The sequence below is a fragment of the Necator americanus genome, chromosome III, assembly GCF_031761385.1.
Source record: "Necator americanus strain Aroian chromosome III, whole genome shotgun sequence".
In the NCBI taxonomy this organism is placed as follows: domain Eukaryota; kingdom Metazoa; phylum Nematoda; class Chromadorea; order Rhabditida; family Ancylostomatidae; genus Necator; species Necator americanus.
The window spans coordinates 12,809,790-12,831,665 of NC_087373.1; the positions used below are offsets into that span (position 1 = coordinate 12,809,790).

Below are 21,876 nucleotides of genomic sequence, written 5' to 3' on the forward strand. Positions count from 1 at the left end.
TTAGGAGGAAAAAAATGCACGAAAGGACATCAAGCGCACATTGTGGTTGCGAAAAGTTGCATCCATGATTATTCTGGCGGAAATTTCCGGCGAAAAAATTGTCTTTTTTTCCAAAAATTGATGGACTACTACTTCATTTCAATCGAAAAGTCCCGGCTAAAAACTTATTCGCTTGAACTTAAATCCGTCAAAATCTAAGTCTTTCATTTGTAATCACCATTGTTAAAAATGCTATGAGTGAATAGATCGCGACAGATGCTGAGGAGAAAAATTGATTTGCTGAAATCTATGGTGAAAATGGAGGATAAAAGAGTTAAGAAAATTGACGACGGTCTTTTCAAGCACACTTCACAAAACTTAACATCTCGCAAAAAATATCTGAGGTAACTTAATAAATTTAAAAAAAAGTCACTCAAATTTTATTCAGTGAGCAAAAAAAAACTATGAATTCAATGCAAGAAAGTTACTATAAGCTAGTAAATTTAGTGGAAGTTGAGGAAAAGCCAGGAATTTCTCAGAATTGTGAGTTATGAGAGGCTAATAATCTGTTTTCGTCCTCTTTCTACCATAGTCTTTTTCTTGTATTATAATGTTGTAGAAAACAGAACACATTAAGTGTCACTGTCAATTTTTTTACATATATATAATTTTTTACACATGTATATGTATATATACAGTTAAAATAGCGTTGTGTTGCTGCATTTTTTGTTGGAGCAATTTTGAAAAATTTCCTGATATTGACTAGAACGTTCAGAGAATTTTAGAGAATAAATGTAAATTTTTAACTTCTCGAACTATGTGCGTACTTCTTGTTATGTGTAAATTTTTTTCTAATCTTTCATTTTCATTTCATTTCATTTTTTCCTTTGTGCTGAAAAGAAGAAAAGAATCAGCCAACTGTGCGGGAATTTTAAACTTCTCGTTCTGATGAATCCAGCAATTTTTGTGCACTTCTATGATTTTCGTTGTATGGAATTACATAGGTCTCATCTCTCACAGTTGAGCAAAAAATGCGGAAGAAGAAGGATTTTGGGCAACTTTGCGTACTTTTCTGATTTCTTCAAGACGAAGCTCTCTCTCATCCATTCTCCTCCATACCATCTTTTCGTCGAAAAACAAGATAAAAAAGAAGAAATTCTGCTTAAAATGTGTCCATTGTGCCTGAGGAACCTCTTTTCTTGCTCCAGGTGTTGTTTTTTACTTTTAAAAAATGAGAAATATCTTGTAAAACCGATTGCATCCATCTCGAAGATTGGCTCCTCCCTCCTCTCCTCTCCTCCCGCTGTCTTTTTAAATTAATATAAATGGCAGTATCTACAGTAGCAGCGTAGCACATTCCACAATAACCTGTAGACGAACGGATGCAGAACTGAGTAAACAACAACGAGTTTGGAGCGCTTCGTAATTGTAGTAATGCTGCGTATGCAGTTGCGATGCCGTCGTCGATGAACGTACATGAATGTCTCGGCAACCGACCGATACTCGTATATACCGTATGCATTGGAGGGAGAATAACGCATCCTACGCCCTCCATAACTTCCTTAAAGGCATCACCCCACGAATCTGAGGTGGTGCGGATTTCAAGTGGAGTATTCGTATACGGGATCGTAGACTATGGGGATAAGAGTGATTCAGTCCATTTCTTCCTAATTGCCGTGAAAAACTGCCCGGAAAATATGGCTTCGGGGGCGCTATTTTCTACAAGGAGTTCGATTGGAGCGCGCCAGCCTTGTGCACGCACCGCATCCTCCGGACCGTTTTTTACGGCAATTAGGAAGAAATGGACGGAATCACCCTCCTTCCCATAATCTACGACCCCGTGTTCAAATACTCCACCTGAAATCCGTACCACCTCAGATTCGTGGGGTGATGCCTTTAACCCAAAGATGATAAGGACTTAATGCGACTTTTCTATAAAATTCCTATTTTTCAGTTGTAAATTTCCCAAGAAAATTTTCTTAGCTGACTTTAATGTAAGTAGGAACCCTTTCAACAGTAAGGAGAGCAGGAAATGTTAAGTGCCTGCTAGGGGTTACGGTGGTTAAAATGGTCACTGTATGGAAATACCCCGTAAATCATAATAGATTTTGTTCCTATTACCGTATCCCATATCGTATGCAGTAGTGTAGTTTATGATCATGAAGTTCCAAAAGAAAATCCTTTTTTGATGAGTAGGATGTTTCGCACATTTCTTGGTGGAGAAGTCCATTTTTTACAATTTGCTGTCAATGTGACGATAGGTCGACGTATCGGATCTTCGGATACTTAGGGGTGTATCATTTTTTCTGATGACTCAAGAAAAAAAAGTTCAAAAAAAGAGAGACAGAGATTGAAAAAACTCATCAAAAAATTGAAAAAATGCGCTGAAAATGGTACAAAACGTTACATTGTGCCACCTGTACGAGCATAGACTTGGGTGTGCTTCGGAACTACCGCAGTTGCTCTCAAATTCCTTCGTTTGGTTCAAGAAGCACTCTCGAGAAGAACGACTCCCAGTTTTTTCAAAGCAATTTCTGCTTTTACATTAACATCCGACTCTTTACGGAGTCTTCTAGACGCATATGTTGAACGTGGTGGTTTTTTCTGGATAAAATTAGCATAGCAATTAAATGTTTTTTGTTTTTACTGCCTAAATTTGCATGATAATTGCGCAAGAGGAAATGCGTTTGCTTCGACCTATGTTATGTCCCCCAGATTTTGACTACTTTTCCGGCGGCGACGCATCGAACACACCATGCAAAGTATTTCTTCTCGGAGCCGAAAAAAGGTAGTTAATCATTGAGATGACATAGCGGTGATTAAGCTGCTGACGAGAACCAGTCTTCCCGTTGCTATGCTGATGACTTTTCATTGTTTCACATTCCAGTGACGACCCCATAAACAACTGTAACGGTGCCAGTAAGACTGGCTTCACTTCCTTCCCTCCTTCCTTCCTTCCTTCCTTTTCTCATTGCGGCGCCAGATTTTCTTTCCCGAACGGAGCGTGTTAACCCAAACATGCGGCACACGTTTGAGTAGAACACGACGACGATGTTGGAGCAGAACGAGCGCAAATAGGCGCCCGGTACGGCGGCGACCGGCCGGCATCCATTGAACTAGAAGGCAAACAGTCTGCTGCTGCTGCTTAGTGGTTGATGGTTATGCAACAGGTTCGGCTGCGGCACATTCCTTTCTCGGGCGGTCGGTCGGGTGTGTGTGAAGTGCGCGAGCGCCTCTCTCGCCCGTTTCTTTCAATTCACTTCCGGAATATTCTGGATTACGAAGTCATCGATGACGAATCTCCAGTCGAATGAATCAGTCTTCAGGTATATCGGATGACGAATGCGAAAGGTTAAAAGTTTCTCATCGCGCGACCTCCTAACAAATGAGAATTCACATCTCACACCCATTCGCGTACCTGCCCGCTTTTCTGCCAGCCGAACACCGTTTCAAGGTCGACTCCGTCCATACTCATCTCTACACAACGGTCATCGACGAAATTTTTCTTTTGCCCGCGGTTTTTGTCCGGATACAGATGAAAATATGTTCTTTTCGAGTTTTTCGCGCTTACATCAAGCTTCATCATTTGCACTTATCTCTGGAACTGTTAAATTCCTGGATGTTCCTCGGAACAGCACGAAAGTTCTGCTATATCCGGGAAGTGAATGAAAAGGGCTGCGAGAGAGATTTTTGTCATTTTTTCTTGCATTTTTCTCTAATGACCGACCATGTTGTTGCGGATTGGGACAAACGTCATCTTTTGGGGAGAATTCTTTTTCTTTTAATCGTCTGTAAAAACAATGGTTGTGACATAAGTTAGTTAGAGTTAGTCTCGAGAGTGATGTTCTATTTTCGCTTTTATTTTTCGATACTATCCAGTTCAACGATTATTTTTGTGTAAACATCTTTTTTTAAAGTGAGAACGCATTATTCTAAGTAAAAATCAGTTATTTCCAGTCTCTTCTTCATCGTAACGTAATTACGCTAAGCATTTGTAATCTAGATGTCGTACATTTGCTATTAGCCGAACGGGATCCGGAGATCTTTAAATTAGCCCCCAAGTCAGCTTTTTTAATGTTTTAGGGCAACTATGGGTGTCCATTGTTAACGAACTGAACATATAGATAATTTTACCAGTTCGGTCAGGAGATTTTGCTCTTCCGAGAATTCCAGAACTTCGGTACTCTGCGATTTAACAAGACCTTTCGAGTTGCAGTAAATGAGTACCAACCGCTCTTTTTTGGATTTAGTGGGCTGACTTTTCATGCGAAGAAAAAACTTTTCAAATCAAGTTTGTTATCCGGAAAAAAATCTACTTTAATTTACTCAAAGCGAGTAGATTAGAACATAGAATTCTGATTACTGGTAATAATAATCCTAAAGTGGTGGCCTTTTCATTGATTTAGTAGATCTTGAATAGTATTTGTGTAGTTTCTCGGATCCGCGGATATGAAACAAAAATTAGAAAATTGTGAACAGCATATCTTTTTTAAAATCTTTAAGATAAGAATTGCAGCCACACCATCATCGTGGGTCCCACTTCATACGATTATAGGGACATTTCTCTCACAAACAAGAGCATTATGACACTTCCTAGTAACTTTCTCTTTTGGAAACCATAAAAATGGAAACGTAAAGTTTATTGTTCGGCTTATAGCGGATTACGCGAATTTTATGAACGTTTTCGAACTAATCGGTTTCAAATCGGTGCAGTGGAAAAAAAGTTATCATTACGTGTACTCTTTGTTTTCGGTACGGAATTCTTCATTGAACAAACAAATGAGAAACTTTCGCGTGTGTATTGATCCGCCAATCGATATTTCGTCCAGCGATTTGAATGGGAAATTTCTGAAAGTTCGCTTAATGTTTACTCGAAGTATTAGTGTCGTCGTTCAGTGTGATCCTCATCCTCCACATCGATCGATTTCTGCAAATGATTCGCTGCAAACGTTTCACGGGCACCTGTGATGCACCAATGGCATTCGTATCTTTCGCAGCCGTCGACTTCATTAACATTCACTGCGGGACCCCTATCGTATCATCGCGTTGTGTGCATTTAGTGGTAGTGGTAATGAGATCGAGGTTATATGGGCTCGCTGCTGTATTTCTGTGTGATCGATGCCGTCGTGTTTCGCCGCCGCCGCCCGCGTAGCATCGCAGGGCGTGGCGCGATTCCTGAACCGGTATGCGATTGTTTTTCGCTGTAGTTGGGCTGCTGCCGCGTGCACGCATCGCAATCGTTCACGTCGACGTCGACGTCGTCGTTTTCGTTCCGTGAACCGCATTCGACCGTTATTAACCGGGGAAAACACATCGTTTAGAGTGCTTTCGCGTCACTAACGTCACGTGAACGAAACGGTAAACGAAGCGAATTTACCTACGAGAATCAATAATCGTTACGTACATGAGTTCCAGCTGCGTTTTCGGCGGGAATTCTTTTATTTACGACATGAATTCCAAAAAAAGAACCCTATTCATCGTCTCAGCCGCCCTCTCCTCGTATAAGGAGACGTCGAAGCGCTAATGACTCGTCGTCGTCGTCGTCGTCGTCGACGGCCTTAGCACCCGGAATCACCACCGCTATCTTCTCTCTCTCAAACCTGCCTCATCAATCAATCCCATTCAATCATTGAAACGGCGCATTTTCTGGGCGTTTCTAGAGAGTTTACACGCATTTCTCTCTTCTTTTATGGAATGATAGAGATCCAAGAGATGTTGTTTTTCCATATCTTGAAGATTTGGCCACTCCCGTGTTCTTTTCTTAGTTCATCGCCAAGAAAAAAGTTGGTGTATTTTTTCGGGGAATTTCTAGAGGGTGCTGTTTCGAATAGAATTTTCTTTTTTTCATTTTTCTATTCTACGACACCTTCCCGAGTGGTGAACTTTCAAAAGAACGTCTTTCTCTCTCCTCAGACTCAGTTTCTTAGTGTAGAGCCCCGCCCATTTCCTTCCGGAAATTCGCGTGTGATGCTTATTTCTTGGTTGAATTTCATTATCCGGTACTAAAGAGTTTCGAGCGATTTCTCAAAGATTTTGTTCCGATGTGTTAGCCATGAAATGACTTTTTTTCTAAATTTACATTTTTTTTAACTTAATTAGTACTAGTTCATTAACTGTGGTTGCTATTCTTTCAGTTTTCATGAACATGATATATATTTCATTAGAAATCTTATTCTGTAAAATACTATCTGGTTAAAATGTAACTTTAAACGTTGCTAAATGAAAAAAAAAAACCAAAATCTTAGAAATGTTTGCACTTGTTTTTATCATCCTCTCTATTTTCTTTCGTTTTTTTCCACCTGTTTGTTTTTGGAGATGAAATATGACTTGACATTTTCTTACTCTTGAATATATTCTTAAATATTCGTAAAGTAAGAAGACTAATTCTTCATTTAATGTGATTTTTATATAATGGTCAATCAATGCTTGCTTAATTCCTGAAAATGTGCCGCTTTGTGGGCTCACTCCATTGATAGCTTCCCACAATAATCACAGTTCGAAGAATAGTTTTTTTTTTCTCTATAAAAACAAGTTTTTTTTTCTTTTTGCTCTTTTATCTATGCATGGAAGTGTTTACAGAACTTTTCAACAGCATTCTATAGAACTAGTTTTGAAAAGTTTCGGAAAACCTTTTAAAATTCTTCACATCTTTCACATTCTATTTGTTTTTTATTCGTGTTGCCTTCACTAACAGAGTATTTTTTCTCAACGTTGACCTTGGAAGTGTTCATTCCTTTCGAAAATACATTAATGTTTATCGATTAGTGGTGCTTTTAGCCTAATTTCTTCACATTGTGTTCACGTGTGCGGCTGTGTTCAGTAAAATGTGTTCTTTTTGTGAAAAGTACAAAATGTTCCTAATGTCCGTTTGTCCTCATCGTTGTCCGTTCTCGTTCGGACACGACGTTCTCGTCGCTAAATCGTAACTCGGACGGATGCTCATAATTCTCTAAATTCGTTTCTCACACTAAAGGTCAACCTTTTCCCGACTCGACTCGATGTCGGTTGTTCCGCGCCGCGAGCGAAAAAAAACTATGCTAAACTTGGTGTTTTTTTTCGTCGAGTTTATCGAATTTAGCAAAGAATTCAAAGGATTTTTCTTATTTCACCTCCGAATCTCTTGAGGCCGCCTTCTGCTCACTTTTTCAAAAAAAAAAGAAAGATCTTAGCATTTTAGCCTGGTATCTTTGTAAATTTCTAAAATATATAAATAAATGAATAATAAATTTGCTAATATACAAATTTTGTGCGACAAAAGTGGTTATAGAGCATTTCTTCCTTTTACATCCTTTTTTTTCGTCATTTTGTGAAACTTTTTGGATCCACCAATAGATAGGCAAATAAATATATATAGTTGATTTCAGTATTTTTAAAAGTTTTGTTAAAATTCTGTAATTTGTAGGACAATGGAGATTTTTTGAAGAAAAAGCAGAAACATGATATAGTATGAAAAATAATACGATATATAAAAATTATATATAATGTTAGAATAAATGAAAAGTGAATGAAAAAGATTTGATGGCGCAGATTTTTTGTTCGAAAAGCAGAGAATAGGTCTTACAAAAAGTTCATACTAATTAGGAAGAATTGGTTGGAATTCAACGACTTTTCTTTATTTATTTTTTTTTCAAAAAAGCGAAGAGTAAATGTAATTGCTTCTGTAACGGTGTGAATCAGTTTTTGAGTCGATTAGTTTACAATCATCCATAGCTACCACTAATTAAGGAGATCGTTTTTAATCGGTTGCCAATTCCATTAAGTTTCACACGTACTTTAATCTTTACAAAAGTTGCTTCCAACTCAAAACCAGTTGGATGAACAACGAGTTTATCGATGAGAACAAAGAATTTCGTTAATGGTGAACATTTCCGATCTAAACCCTTCTTCAACAACCTCATAAACACATAGAGGTCTTTGGAAATTCTGTCGAAGTTTTGCCGTGAATGCACTCGGGTTAGTTAAGGTCGGTGCTTTAAAGGCATCATCCACCAATCTGAGGTGGTACGGATTTTAGGTGGAGTATTCGTATACGGGATAGTAGATTATAGAGAGGGGGTGATTCCGTTTTCCTAATTGCCGTAGACAACCGGACGTCCGGAAGATGCGGCGCGGTGCACAAGGCTGGCGCGCTCCAATCGAACTCGTGGAAAAAAGCGCATCGAAATCGTATTTTCCGCACCGTTTTTTGCGGCAATTAGGAAGGAATAGACGGAATCACCCCCTCTCCATAATCTACGATCCCGTATACGAATATTCCACCTGAAATCCGTACCACCTCAGATTCGTGGGGTGATGCCTCTAAGGTGCTCGACACTGTGAGCACCACAGATCTTTGATTAGGACGGAGCACAGAGAGGAACTGTATGACAGGCAGAGGAATGAGGTGCAGGCGCGGCGGACGCGTCACGGTTGAACATATTCAGCGCCGTACTATATCGAAAGAAGCGGATCCTGTTGCAATCCTTATTTCTTTTCTTATTTTTCTCGATAACAAGATTCCTCCAAACAATTTTCCCTTTTCCGGCAAACGTTGAATTCCGTCGATTAGATGTGAAATCCTACCTATACATCGTTTATTTTAGTAATCCTTCAATAATTGTTCATAAATCTAATTTTGCAAATATTTGAAAGATTTCTTTACTGCATTTGAGTCTGTGACACCTCTTTTGAAGAGGCTATGATAAGGAGCAAAGTTTTTAAATGCCCAATGTTTCACTTTGCTTATCTTGGTGATTTATTACGTTGAATAGACGTGCTCGGTCATAAATCTCTTTTAATTGAAAAATATTTGGCTTCTCTGTACGAATATCCGCAGAGTTTTCTGTATATACGGATTTTATGATCGTCGGAATAACTTTTGAATGATTTGTATGGTGGAATAACTGTTATCCATAATCATAAACGACCCAATTTTGCAAAATTTTATGGGAATCGACTCATGACATTCCGCTAATATTGAACGAATTTACTGATCCTAGGTCTTTCCGTGTGGTATTGTTTCTGCAAAGTTATATCACCTCCAAACAATTCCTTCCTTTTCTTTCGATCTTTATTCTTCAATTTGCTTCTGTATCACATGTCCATGTCTCTCTTTTTTTGGCTGAAACTCAGTGATTTCTGGAACAATGAGCAAAAATCCTGAATTTTCCCTTCCTTTCAGAACCGACTTCGGTTCACGTGTACGTGCGCCCGTTGGAGATCACCCTACCAGCGGATCTAACTAACGCCGCCCTCAGAACAGAAGCAGCAGCAGCTCCACCTCCACCACTACCCGAACAAGCACCGCCAAAGGTTTGGTCGACGATGTCCGCACGAATCGAGGCCGAAACATCTGTGAAACGATGGTCAACGCCGATCGTGAAGACAGAAGAAGGTCAACCTCCAGGACCGGTAAGCACAGTTCTCTTCGGTTCAGCTGAATTCTATGCCAAGCTTGAGTTTCTTTTTTTTCCTGAAAACATCACGCTGCCTACGCGCTATAAGCCAGCGTTGTATCAGCGCGCGCGAAACGAACCGGTTCGCTAGTCAATGGATTTCCAATGGCTATACGAGAATTGCACGAGCCAGATACGTACAATTTGTCGCCGATAAAAAATCCGACAACCATTGAAGTATCGACTTAAGATTCTTGCTAGGTCCTGTAAAGAAATTCTATGGAATTACATTAAAAACAAATTCACATTAAAAACTGGAAGCTAATCGGTATGACTTTTCTTTGTCTTTTAAATGCGATGTATCACGGAATTGACGATATTAGGATCTCTCCACGAATAGGGACGGGTAGATGTGTAGTTCACGTGGATGAGTGTGTATCACGTTCACTTTTTCCACCAATGCAAATGCATGTTAGTGAAATAAATATTGAAGTAAAGAAAAATAGAAATAAACAGTAAAATATCTGCATAGCAGCTTCGTATGTTTTCCCAACGATACAACTTATTACGAGTGATAGAATGCAGGCAATCGGCAACACATCCACGAGTATCCAAGAGGAGGAGGGGAACCACTGGTGAGCGCTTTTTTGCACTTATTTTTGAGTATTATTAGTTGAATTGTGGATATTGGACGACGACGGTGTTGATTGCGTTCCACTGCGTAATAAGTTGCATCGTCGAGAACACGAGAACACAGAGCACTAGCACATATGCGTTTTTTTCCCTGAATTTTCGAGGTGAGCGTGATCTCTATCATACTTGTAAACACCGCTACTATCTATTTGGTCAAAGAGAGAGAGAAAAATCCCAACATCGTCATCTCTGTGATACCTTTAACCCTTTATAATACCTTTTTGACTTCATTAGATCTTTTTTTTGCCTTGTTAATCCTTTGGACTCAGGAAAAAGCTGACTCCTCTGCTATTCTACTGCGTCCCGGTCCCGTTTCAGATGTTGTGGCCCGTATTCCTTGGGATTTCTTACGTTATTTTAAAGAGTGCATAACACGAATCTGGTGTGTAATCGGATACGCGGCGAAGGAATCCGGGTTAAAAGCTACAGTTGGGGTCACTGGGTAGATCACGGGGTCAAGGGTGGTTCGGCTTGACTTTCCTTGGTCGTCGTAAAAAAACAGCTTGGAAGAAACCATTTTTCACGGCGATTCCGATCGACAACGCGCCACTTTTGCGCACGCGCCGCATCCACGTGCGAGCGGTCGAAGATCAGTGATGTCTTCTCACCAGTCTATTCAAAGAGGCTTAAGACTAATGAAGAAGCTGCTGGGTGGACCGAGACGTCTACGTTGAGGGACGTTCTGACGTACCTCGTAAGAACCTAAATAAGAACTAAAGCGGTTCGCTTGCCTTTTTTTGTGGCATAAGGCGAAAGCGAAACCACCGGTAATCTATGTACAACCCCATCTCTACCTTCTCCTGAGGATTCCCTCACCACGTTCGATCCGCGATATACTGTTTTTGAATGATTTGCGTCCGTTTAGAACTGTCTTTTGATTTTGGGCTGATTTTTCTATGAGAAAGAATGAGGTATATATTTTATGTCTTTTCCTAATACATTCCTCTTGTATTAGTTAGGCCTTAGTTTTTCATTCCCTAATATTCCCATCATCTTCATTTTTGTCGTTAATAGCAACGTCTCCGAACAGCAAGTTTGCTGCAAGATTCATTGGTATTTAGGTCTCATTTTTCGACAATTGATTTTTAATTGAAGATTTCTGACATTGATATGTATACATTTCTGAAACTCTAAGTTTCCCAGCAGAAGCTGGTGAAGATTACGCAAACAAGAAAACCTAATTATTGCTAACAACCAAGAAAACAAGCCGGATTCTCCGAAAAGACGAAGATCATTCGTCCATCAATTTTTTTTTTCAAATCGAGAAATCCAGCGACCAAGTTCTATCTTTTTTTCTGTCGTAATCATCTCATTAGAATCAGGATTTTGTAACTGTTTCATGATTAAATCAACGGCAAATGTTTATTTCTGGGACGTCGTATCAATTTTTTTCCCAGAAATGTTTTTCTTTAATTCATTACACATTCTGATTATACTTAAGATGCTAAGATGCTAAGATTTAAGATAAGAAGAGAACTTTAACGGTCTAAGTAGAAGTAGAAATGAGAACTTCTACGATCTAAGTTACCATTAAGTTGATTTCCAGCAGAACCGAGGATCTTTGCATGGGAGAGTTACGGCAGTTACGTGGAATAATAAGCTTTTAGTACTAATGGTAGGATAATCCTTAGTGTTCGAGCAAAAAGCAGACTTTCTAAAGTATTTTTTCTCACTTCTCTCACATGAAAGAAAAATATTTCTCAAATGTTTTGGTAGCGAAAGCAATCCATGAGTCTTGAAATTGCCCATAGATCACTTACAGTCCTATGAATTCAAGCACAATTTTTTGTTTAGGTAATAAGGTTAGTCGAAGTGTTTAGGCTAGTTTTTTAATTACTCTTTAAGTTGAAAACATCAATATTCAAAGGAATATTGATTTCTATGTTATCCTTGAGCGCATTCGTATGGACATAACAAATAGAAGCACTCAGTGTCCTGATTTGGATTTTCGCAGTAATTTCTTTGCCCTAAGTGGAAAGAAAATATCAAAGAAACGTTCAGAAATTGCAACAAAAAATAAAACATTACTTCTAAGTCGAGCCACACACAACGCTGGATATTTTAATATTATTATTATTGCTACCGTACGCAATTCAAAACGTAGGAAAGAGTTTGGCTAGGAGACTAAGGGATGTAATTCTGAGGGTATGCGGTGAAAAACGAAGAAATCCATCATTCGTTGTTTACTCATATATGTGGATGTGAAATCTGGTTCTATCTACGGGAAAAGTAGAGGGTAGAAGAACATGAAAAAAGGATCGGCACATACCTGCAGTTAGTCATTTGATTATTATTAAAGAGAATGTAATTCACTTCTAAAATCAGTATGTTTTCAGTTTTTGGATTGGAAAAATTTACTCAGTCGTTTAACAGAATTTGTGATTTTTTTTTGGCATATTACCAGAAAAAAAGATAGATCATTGAAAAAAATATCGTCATTACTCAGCAACTGTCAACCATTTCTTCTTTTTGGACTGACCTTCCTTACCAATTCTCCGGCGACTTGTTGCGGCAATTTAACATATGTTATTCGTTCATGATTTTTTTTTGTGAGAACTCCATATGAGGTTTCGAACTCATCACAGGACACGAGAATGATGAGCGTCGATTACGCGCAAAAAAGCTGCCAATAGTTCGATTATGGATTTGGGAAGTTTGTAAAATTGATGACAAATTCGTTCGAGGTAAGCACAAACAAGCAAAAACATACAGTAGCAGATCAGTGGACGGGAACTCATGTTCGAAAATTTTTAACCTTTCAAAACTTTGGGTGAATACTCATAGAAGCTGTTGTTGCTGCTATCGTGCTTGTAGATACCTGCTGTATCATGGCATGAATAACTAGTTTTTTATTTCAATTGTATTAATTGAAATCTGTAGCGGAATTTTCAGGGAAGGGCATTGAAAGATCATTAGGAAGGAGGAAAATAATTTCAGAAAATTAAGGAAAATATATTTTCGACGCTAAAAACGTTTAGTTAATTGTAGATAAATAAAATATAGAACAATGCCGCATTTATTATTTATTTATTTTTGCCGTTTATGGAACGGTCCTATATGATATCGAAAACATCAGTATATGTTTCTCCTCAAGAAAAAAATTGTAGAAAAAAATTTTCTTCAACTCAGATATAGCTGAGACTATATTACTCATCGTTCGTAGATTTATTGGAAATGGAGGCGGCTTTAAAACAACGATGGGATTAGGCAGAGGTTGCTAAGGATATAAATTTTCTAGAAATAGGTGGTCGGGTTTTGGTGGATCTCCTGGCCAGAAATAATTGGAAATTGTGGAAGTCACGTTTTGGTAGACTTCCTGGCTAGAACTAATTGGAAACTGTGGAACAATCTGAGGAAATTATGTTCTTTCCTCTTGTTGTTTTTTACCCAGAAAGTACGATGTTACACTCAACTAACCATTGAAATTACATAGAGTATAAGACAGGGAAGAGAGAGGAACCAAATTACAAGGAAAATTCAAGTGCTTGTCTCGGAGAATTTCTTATCTGACGTAAATTAGGATAGAAAACAAGGTAAATCAACTGTGACAGAACTGTTAGCTCACCTTTCTCAATGTTATTTCTTTTTTTCTCCGAGAATCTTACGATCAATCCCGGCGCTGTCCATTCTCGTCGCACCCTGTGACGACGAGCCTCACGGTCGAAACTTGCGAAGATCTTATCCACCCAGGAATTCGCATTAGCCATGAATCGGCCGGGATTCGCAGCTAACACATGCATGGCTTTCCTTAGCGCTTCAAGGATTTTTCCCACACATCACTCCGCACTTTTCCTTTCCTCCACCATACCTTTACCCTCCGTAACATCACTTTACTATTGTGATTTGCTGCAAACCAGCTCATACAATTCCTACTGTACGTCGGCCGATTCATTGATGTGTAGTACGTAAATGCACACACACATATATATATTAGTGACGAATCGTAATGTCTTCTACAACAAGTTTCGGTCGACCGCCTGGCGGCACATTGCCCACACAACTTTCAACCCCGTTTGCTGCCGTCAATCTTCTTCTTCATCATCTTCTGGTCGCCAGAGACTGGTTCCAGTTGTTGCACGGGCGGCCATCAGCAGCACCAAGTGTGGTCGGATTCTAATTGTCATCACACTGATTGATTGACTATAAGTCATATGTGACAGAAGCGATGAAAATTTCCAAGTGTTTGGGACAGATAGTCGCGTGCTAACCGAGAATCTTCCGAGCGAAATTTTCCTGGGAGATTTTTCCTATCAAAAAGTTCTCTGTAAACCTATTACACCGCTGTAGCATTGATGCCTGAAGCGTTTCTTAGCGAAAAGTGTATTCCGCTATCGTTGTCTGACTAATAACGTTCAGGCATTGCCTGAATCAGGGGAAATTTATGTTGTAGAATATGCTGATTATGAATCAGACAGCGTTCAACACTTCCTATTAGCCAAATTCTGCGCTATGCATTATTTAATCGATTGATATAAAGGTGTAAGGGATTTTAATAGATATTTTTTTTACACAAATCTGATATTTTTGGTGAGTGTACCTGGATAGTCTTTTCTGCCCCACAATCTGGGCGCACAGTTCCACCAAATAATTAATTTAATAATTAATTAAATAAATAATGATTAATTTAAGTTCTCATGATTCGATTAATTTAATGAACCAATGAGTGTCCCAATAGGAATCGTAACGCTAGTAGCGGGACATCTCTCAAATTACTCGATCACTCTATTACTCGGTAATCGCTGAAACGGTAGAAGAACATAGACTTCAGTGACTTCAGCGGCAATCGATATAACATTTCAATACAATAATAGAAAGTAGAATAGAACAAAATAGATTAGAATAAAATGAATATCACGAGAGTAGACTAGAGGTTTTTTTTTGCCTCTGCCCTTAGACGGAATGAAATTCATAGAAATATATCGAATAAATAGAAGAATATTAGTACTGATTTACTCCAGAGGCTCTTCACTTAGGAAAAATGAGGAATTATTGTGATTGTGTTTGTTTCTGAGGACTAAATGCACTTTCTATTATTCTAAATGATGTTATGGGTGTAGCGCAATGATAAAAGGACACTACAATGTCAGGGACAGCCGACAGTTCGATACCATCCAAAAGAAACCAAAAATTTCGTACTTCGTTACTTCCCAACAACAATGTGGAGTGGTTATGATTGAGAAAATTGCTATGCTTAACTTGATCTTATGATGCGCAGGCTTTTGTTGCCAAAGGAATTGTCCGCTAATAGCGACTTTCATTATAACGCTCCGAAAAAAAAACTTTTTATATTCTTTTTTCAGCATTTTTGGAGACCATAAATTCGATTTTTGGGGGGATTTAGTTTGTATTTCTCCTATTCTTCTGTATTTATATAAATCCATCTCTTGCCAACTATTGGCAAATCATGATGATCTTCCGTCAGGAGCAATAACTTTCAAAAAATAACAAGCACAACACCGCATCCACTTAGAAAAATTAAATATGAATAAATAAATTAAATATTAATTAAATATGTAGAAAAATAAAAACAGCTCATTTTAAGTGTTATTTTACTTGATTAGATCAACTCATTAATAAGCAACATACTTCGTATTTTCCTTACTAAAAAAAGCACTGGATTACGATATTTTTTTCAGAACGATCATCCAACGACGAAAGAGGGCCGAGCTCGTGAGGGAAATGTCAAAACAATAACGCCTAGCTATAAACTTGGCACCGAGAAACCTGTAAGTATGAAATGGATTGATTTCTAGGAAAGAAAAACCGCTACTCAAAAATATTTTATGCGATTCTTTCTCTTTCCATTCCAGAGTACCGAGTTGAAACTAGGAACAAGTGGATATCTGCCAAATGAAAGAGGAGACTACAAGGTACTGTATGACATTTGTAATTTACCGTATTTCAATATGTGTATATTCTTACTGTAGGTGAGCATGCGGCACGAAGACTACAAGCTGACTGTGATCGATCCGAAAGTGCGCTCTAACGCTAATATGCCGCATCATTCGACTACTCTTCCGGATGCGAAGAAGCAGATGGCTGGCGATTTCCCAAGTCAACACAGCAAACGAAGCCTAATCAAGCTTGAACCGCTTGAGCAGAGGCGATTTAAGGTTAGCGAACGAAATCCTGGATTGGGCGGGCAGGCGGAGCCGTGACCTCTGTGGCTTACCTTATAAATACTGTAATAGGTGGAATATAATTGCTGGAAATGTGAATTTTTTTTATTATTTGGGTTATTAACAGTTATTAGTTATTAGTTTTAGTTAGTTATTTATTCTGGGGTTAGTTTCACTTTCTTGGCGCAATAAGTGCTGGGATTAGCCTGTTTTCCGTTTTTTAGACTATTCAGAATGTGAATAAGTGATAAATAGTGAACAGTTATGGAAAAACTGTTACTTGAATGGGTAACGACCAATGTATTCACTTTCTAATCGGTTACTCCAGTAGTTTAAAGTACAAAGCTTGACCCAGATTCACCTACAAGAAAACCGACTGACGTATTCAAGCGTAAAATTTGCGCATCACATTACACGACGCATTCTAGCCAGCTAATGACCATGGCGTAATTGGGGCGTAACCGTATAGAAAAACGTTGAAGATGAAGAACAAAAGAGTTCGGGATGTTTTCGAAAACTTTTTATTTGTTTTAGTAAAGCTCGTAAGCTCGTTTCTTGGAATTCGTCCAAACCAGAAACGCCAGCCAAGAAACGTATAATATCGAGAATAGCAGAGGGATTTTCGCTTAATATGCTATTTTCACTCGACTATTTTACAGTCTTAGAAAGGTCGCAGATGGATGGACTAGAATCATGCGACGTGCCAAGAAAATTATAAATAAGTTTAAAGCATAGGATTTTTTGGAGAATCACTTGTGATTGATGCTTCTAACATGCAACAACGATGCACTAAAAAAGTAAAATTTAAAGGCATCACGTCACGAATCTGAGGTGGTACGGTTTTCAGGTGGAGTACTCGTATACGGGATCGTAGATTAAGGAGAGGGCGTGAGTCCGGCGCTGCCCGAGGCTGGCGCGCTCCAATCGGACTCGTCGTAGAAAATAGAGCGCTGGAACGCTCGAAGCCGTATATTCCAGGTTCCGTTTTTACGGCAGTTAGGAAAAAATTGACGGACTCACTCCCTCTCCTTAATCTACGATCCCGTATACGAGTACTCCACCTGAAATCCGTACCACCTCAGATTCGTGGGGTGATGCCTTTAAAGAATACTAAGCAAAAATTTGGGCTCAATAATTTTTATCGCACTATTAAATGTAACACGATTCTTGAAAAAAATTGGAGTGACTAACCATAAATAAATTTCTTAGTTAATTAAGTAAACAGTTGAGTTTGCGCGAATTTACCTAGAAACCCCGGGGAAATGGAAGGGGAAATCTGTGGAAGGTCGCAAACTGACCCCAAGTCCTCGGATCCTGTACGCTCAATGAACCGCGAAGATTGCATTTCTTAGTCATCAAAGCAATTTACAATTGATCGATCGATTGCTGACAAATAATTATTATGTAACAAATTATATGGTGGAATGAATAGATAAATGATAAAATAAATAATAAATTTTAGTGAGTACCAATAAGTAAAGAAATAGAGGAATAAAATGACAAAATAAGAAAATAAATATAATATGGTATAATGTCCTAAACGAAGGACTTCACATTGTGGTAGTTGGTCCTGAACAGAGTTTTGGCTAATTTACCCATAATTTTATGTCCACTCCCATATTTTGACAATTCTTTTTGTGAAAATCGAGGCTTTCACGAACATTTACCACCTCAACCATTTGCTATTTCTAGTTCTAACAAATGGCCTTCATGGATTTCCTCGAACACCTCTGTAACTTGGAAAAAATTCCACGTATTAGGGAAATTACTAAGAACCAGGAAAAAATTTAGCATTTTTAAATTTAAAAATTTAGCTTTGGCGTTTTCAACTAGAAAATTTAGCATTATCATTTTTATTCGCTAATTTAAGTGGAACAATACGATAGGATTTCTGTGCTTAACCTGAATGATTATTTTGGAAAAATTTTCCCATTTTCCCAAAAAATTTTCAATCTTCCAACAGTAATCCCCTATTTCTTCCTATCCGCTCAATACGAAGCGGTTTTCAGCGATTGCTGACGAATCACAGTCAACTGCAATTCTACTAGTCAATCACGAATTGAATGACTTCATGGAAAAAAAGCCATCGCGGCCAGATTCTGAGCGGAACAAGCTCCGCCTCACACGGTTGCCAATTTCCGTGAAAAAATTTCAGAGTGTCGAATCTCGCCCGATTACTACTAGCAACTATCTAACGGAAAGCGTTGAACGACATCGTGAAATGGAGGCTAGTCGTTTGCGGGACTACCTCAAGGCAAAGGAAAGCGATGCTAATAAACCGTGGAATAAGCCAGGATGGCCTGGACCTAAGGTGAGTTCCTGTCTCCTCATATGGTTGTCCTAAACCTCTTTGACTTATCGACTTTAGAAAAGTGACGATGAAAGTCTTCGTGAATTGGAACACATCAAGAAGGTGAGGAAATAACTTTTAACTAGAAATTCTTCTGAAAAAATCTAAATTTACTTCCTTTCGTTTTTTCAGTCCATCGAAACACTACAAAAGGTGAGTCAAATGTGCTTGGTTTTGTCCATGCTTGTGTGTGCGAATGTCCCAGTGCTTTTAAATGACCCTATGTGTCCTGTCCGTCAGTTCTTGCGTCACATATACATATACGTTTCGTAAAAATTGAAACCCCACCCCGAGAAAAAAAACGAATGACCTCTGACCCCCTGGAGATACCCCTTGCCATGCATCCTCTGCTTCTCCAACTTCTCTCCTTCTTCTTCTTCTTCACCACCTCCTTCAATCCAGTGAGCACGAGTGAGTTTTTTGCTATGTTTGGGCTATCTGCCCCCTATGTATGTACGGGGCTTCGCACCGATGAATCAAGGTGATTAATGACAGAATTTAGAAAATTCGTGCACAATCAATGCAAGACCTAAGGACGCTTCGTACACCGGACGAGTTTGCGAAAGAGCCACAGGTTAGTCGGAAAGGGACTTTTGTTTTTTGGAAAAGCGCCAGAAAACCCGTTCATTGCCTGCAGGTTTTATCTAAGGATTTCGATTGCCTTTAAACTCGGATTTATAAGCAAAGTAATTCTCAAATTCATTCTTTATAGAACATTTCGAGAAATTAACATCATTTTGACTTACTTCACTTAAATCGCAAACGGATGCTACAGAATTCCGGCATTTTTGCCGCACTGTGTACTCCTTGAACATATCCGAGCTCTTTCCTGCAAGACCTTCAGCCAGAGCACGCACAGAATCTATCCATCCGTTGCTAATGCATTTATATGACGTATCAGTTAAAATTACTTCCAAAAAATCTTTCAAATCGTTACAAAATCCAGAGTTTCCTCTATGAATTCCCCAGTAATGCGAAAATTCATGTTTAGAACTTCAGAAAATTTTTGACAACATGCATTAATTTCGGCGATTATAATAAAGCCCAAGGCGATATTGTGGTTGCGCGCATCTGAACACTATAGCGTCTCTCGGCAGTCCGGTCAACATAAGTACAGGCGGCCAGCACCCCCTCATTCAACCTCAAATTGTCACTTTATGAAACTACTGGAGAATTACTGTCTGTGAGTGCGCAACTACTTCCCGTACCTGTACTACGGAACTTACGCACGGGAAATTCATTGTCCGAAGAACTAGGTAAAAATTTGAAATCGAAGTGAACTCCTAGGTAATCGAAGGGATTTTTTGAAGAAAAGTTGGGAAGAACTTGGGCTAGGAATAAATTCCAGTGCATAATTCTTAACGTAATAAAGCTTTTCCTTTGTATTTATTTTATTTTATTTTTAGATCAGGATTCGGTGGTTGGTGAACGCCAATAAATTCGCTTTTTATTAAGGTTTAAGGGGTTTATTACAACTTAAAAACTTATTAGGACTTACTTTGTCGTGAAAAGTTGTGGCGGTAGAAAATAAGAGCAGATTGCTATTAACCCTTTGAATGGCGCGCTCCTGTACAAAAAGTGCAGTCCATGACCGATAAATATATGCGATAAATAATTTTGAGAGGGAATTTTTTAAACCCTATTAGTGGTTATAATATATTCATATACTATAAGTACTAGAGGGGTTAAAAAATCCCCATCAGAAATTTCCTTTTCATTACAATCATTCCCTTTGTGTTTCTTCAACATCGGAAATTAGGAACAGAGAGAGAGAGAGAAAGAAAGAAATGTATAGGAGAAAAGTCCCTGTATCTGACCACGACTGTTTATAGTCGGAGGATTGCGACATGTGTAGAAGAATTTTCCAATCACAAAAATCAGAAATTGAATGCATCACGGAATTTTTTCTCATCCGCATTAATGTATAGATGGTTCCATGCAATGTTTTGCCTAGAATGTAAACCGCCCTTGCTTTCTTTTCGTTCAACGAAAATAAAAAGCTCTGACACACTCCAATGGCTAACTAATTTTTCTCCGAATAATTGCTGCGAAAGTTTTTCATACAAATTCGTAACCTTTCATTCATCAATCGTGCAGAGATGAATTCTCCGTTTTGACGGTTTTTTTCCTGCAAAACAAAAACTTCGAATACGCTACCAGCTGGATAAACTATCCATTTTACCCAGCTGACACACAGCTGAGAATTTTTTCTTCTAAATGGAAATGGTAAAAAATGAGAGGAAATCCCGTTGTGTACATACGACCATTAATCGTGCAACTTTGCGCTTCATTCATGTTTGATTTAAAAAAAAAACTCTTTTTTTGCAATTTATCTTTGAGAAATCCCTAAAACTGTGGCGTTATCTGTTATTAGGGAACCAAAAAGTTGGGGAGTTGATTTCGATCAAAGATGTATGGTGTATGGATTCATGGATTAGAATTTTCTGCTCGTGAAAATTTTTTAGCTACGACCTTTTTAAAGACATAAATTATGCGAGTAAATTTGCTGATTTATTTTATTTCCATTCTATTTCTATTTTTGTGTAGTTCTGTAGCTTTCTTGTATTTTCGCCCAGTTCTTCAGGAAGTTATTCAAAAAATTGTATAATTTGACTTTCAAATTATTTTAGGACCATAATAATCGACAAATGCGATTCCATAATAGAAACCAGATTTTTCCCATTTGCAGTAATTTGCAAATGTAATGCCTTGTGCAATGAATTCAGTACTTTCGCTGAAAATAAAACAAAAACAAAACAAAAAACACCATGCTTGTTAAGGAAAAGTATCAAAATTAGAAATATTAAAGTTAAAATTAGTGCAGTTAACAGAATTAAATATCACTAGCTAGTTTGACTGCTAAATAGTAAATGAAATACTAACTATGTAATTTTTAGTCCTCACAGCAACAAAGAAGTCCCGGTTACGCCAAAGGTAGGGGACCTCTCCGCGGACGATCTTCATCGGTTGATCAGCTGCTGACCATAGAAACTCGGGAACGTCGTCAGAGAACCGTCATTAAGGTGTGATTCTTTTTAATGTAAATAAAATGATAATTGATAAAATGATAAAATCTTCGAGCAGAACCCCCTCGCGATCCTCGTCGGCTCTTCAGCGCTTGAGATTTTGTGAGTGTTCGGAGGCGCATTTGTTTGCTGCGCTTGCGTTTTTCAGTTTACCTTGGATAGCCGGGCATTGCCACATCTTCTTCACCTCGTAAAAGCTCGGAAATCAATTATGTTCTTCTTAACACCAACCTCATACTTCACTCTCTCTCTTCGAATAATTTCGAATGAGGTGGCAATTCGAATGGTTATTCGAATTTCTGACGTTATTCTTAAGTAACCTCCTAGTCCCTTGT

The 21,876-nt window shown here is 38.5% G+C and overlaps 1 protein-coding gene across 2 annotated transcripts in view; it reads left to right on the forward strand.

Moving 5' to 3' along the window:
• Positions 1 to 21,544, forward strand: part of RB195_009411 (uncharacterized protein) — a gene marked incomplete at both ends in the record, with an annotated part of 35,285 nt that extends 13,741 nt beyond the window's left edge. The window contains 10 exons of one of the 2 annotated variants that reach the window (XM_064189954.1): positions 3,698 to 3,794; positions 9,140 to 9,369; positions 15,683 to 15,772; positions 15,857 to 15,916; positions 15,974 to 16,159; positions 18,321 to 18,476; positions 18,534 to 18,578; positions 18,648 to 18,668; positions 19,018 to 19,089; positions 21,413 to 21,544. In XM_064189954.1, coding sequence (XP_064047538.1) covers positions 3,698 to 3,794; positions 9,140 to 9,369; positions 15,683 to 15,772; positions 15,857 to 15,916; positions 15,974 to 16,159; positions 18,321 to 18,476; positions 18,534 to 18,578; positions 18,648 to 18,668; positions 19,018 to 19,089; positions 21,413 to 21,544 — 1,089 coding nt within the window. Of the gene's footprint in view, positions 1 to 3,697; positions 3,795 to 9,139; positions 9,370 to 15,682; positions 15,773 to 15,856; positions 15,917 to 15,973; positions 16,160 to 18,320; positions 18,477 to 18,533; positions 18,579 to 18,647; positions 18,669 to 19,017; positions 19,090 to 21,412 lie in introns of those variants that run through there. The other variant, XM_064189955.1, reaches the window with a different exon arrangement.
• Positions 21,545 to 21,876: the final 332 nt, after the last annotated feature.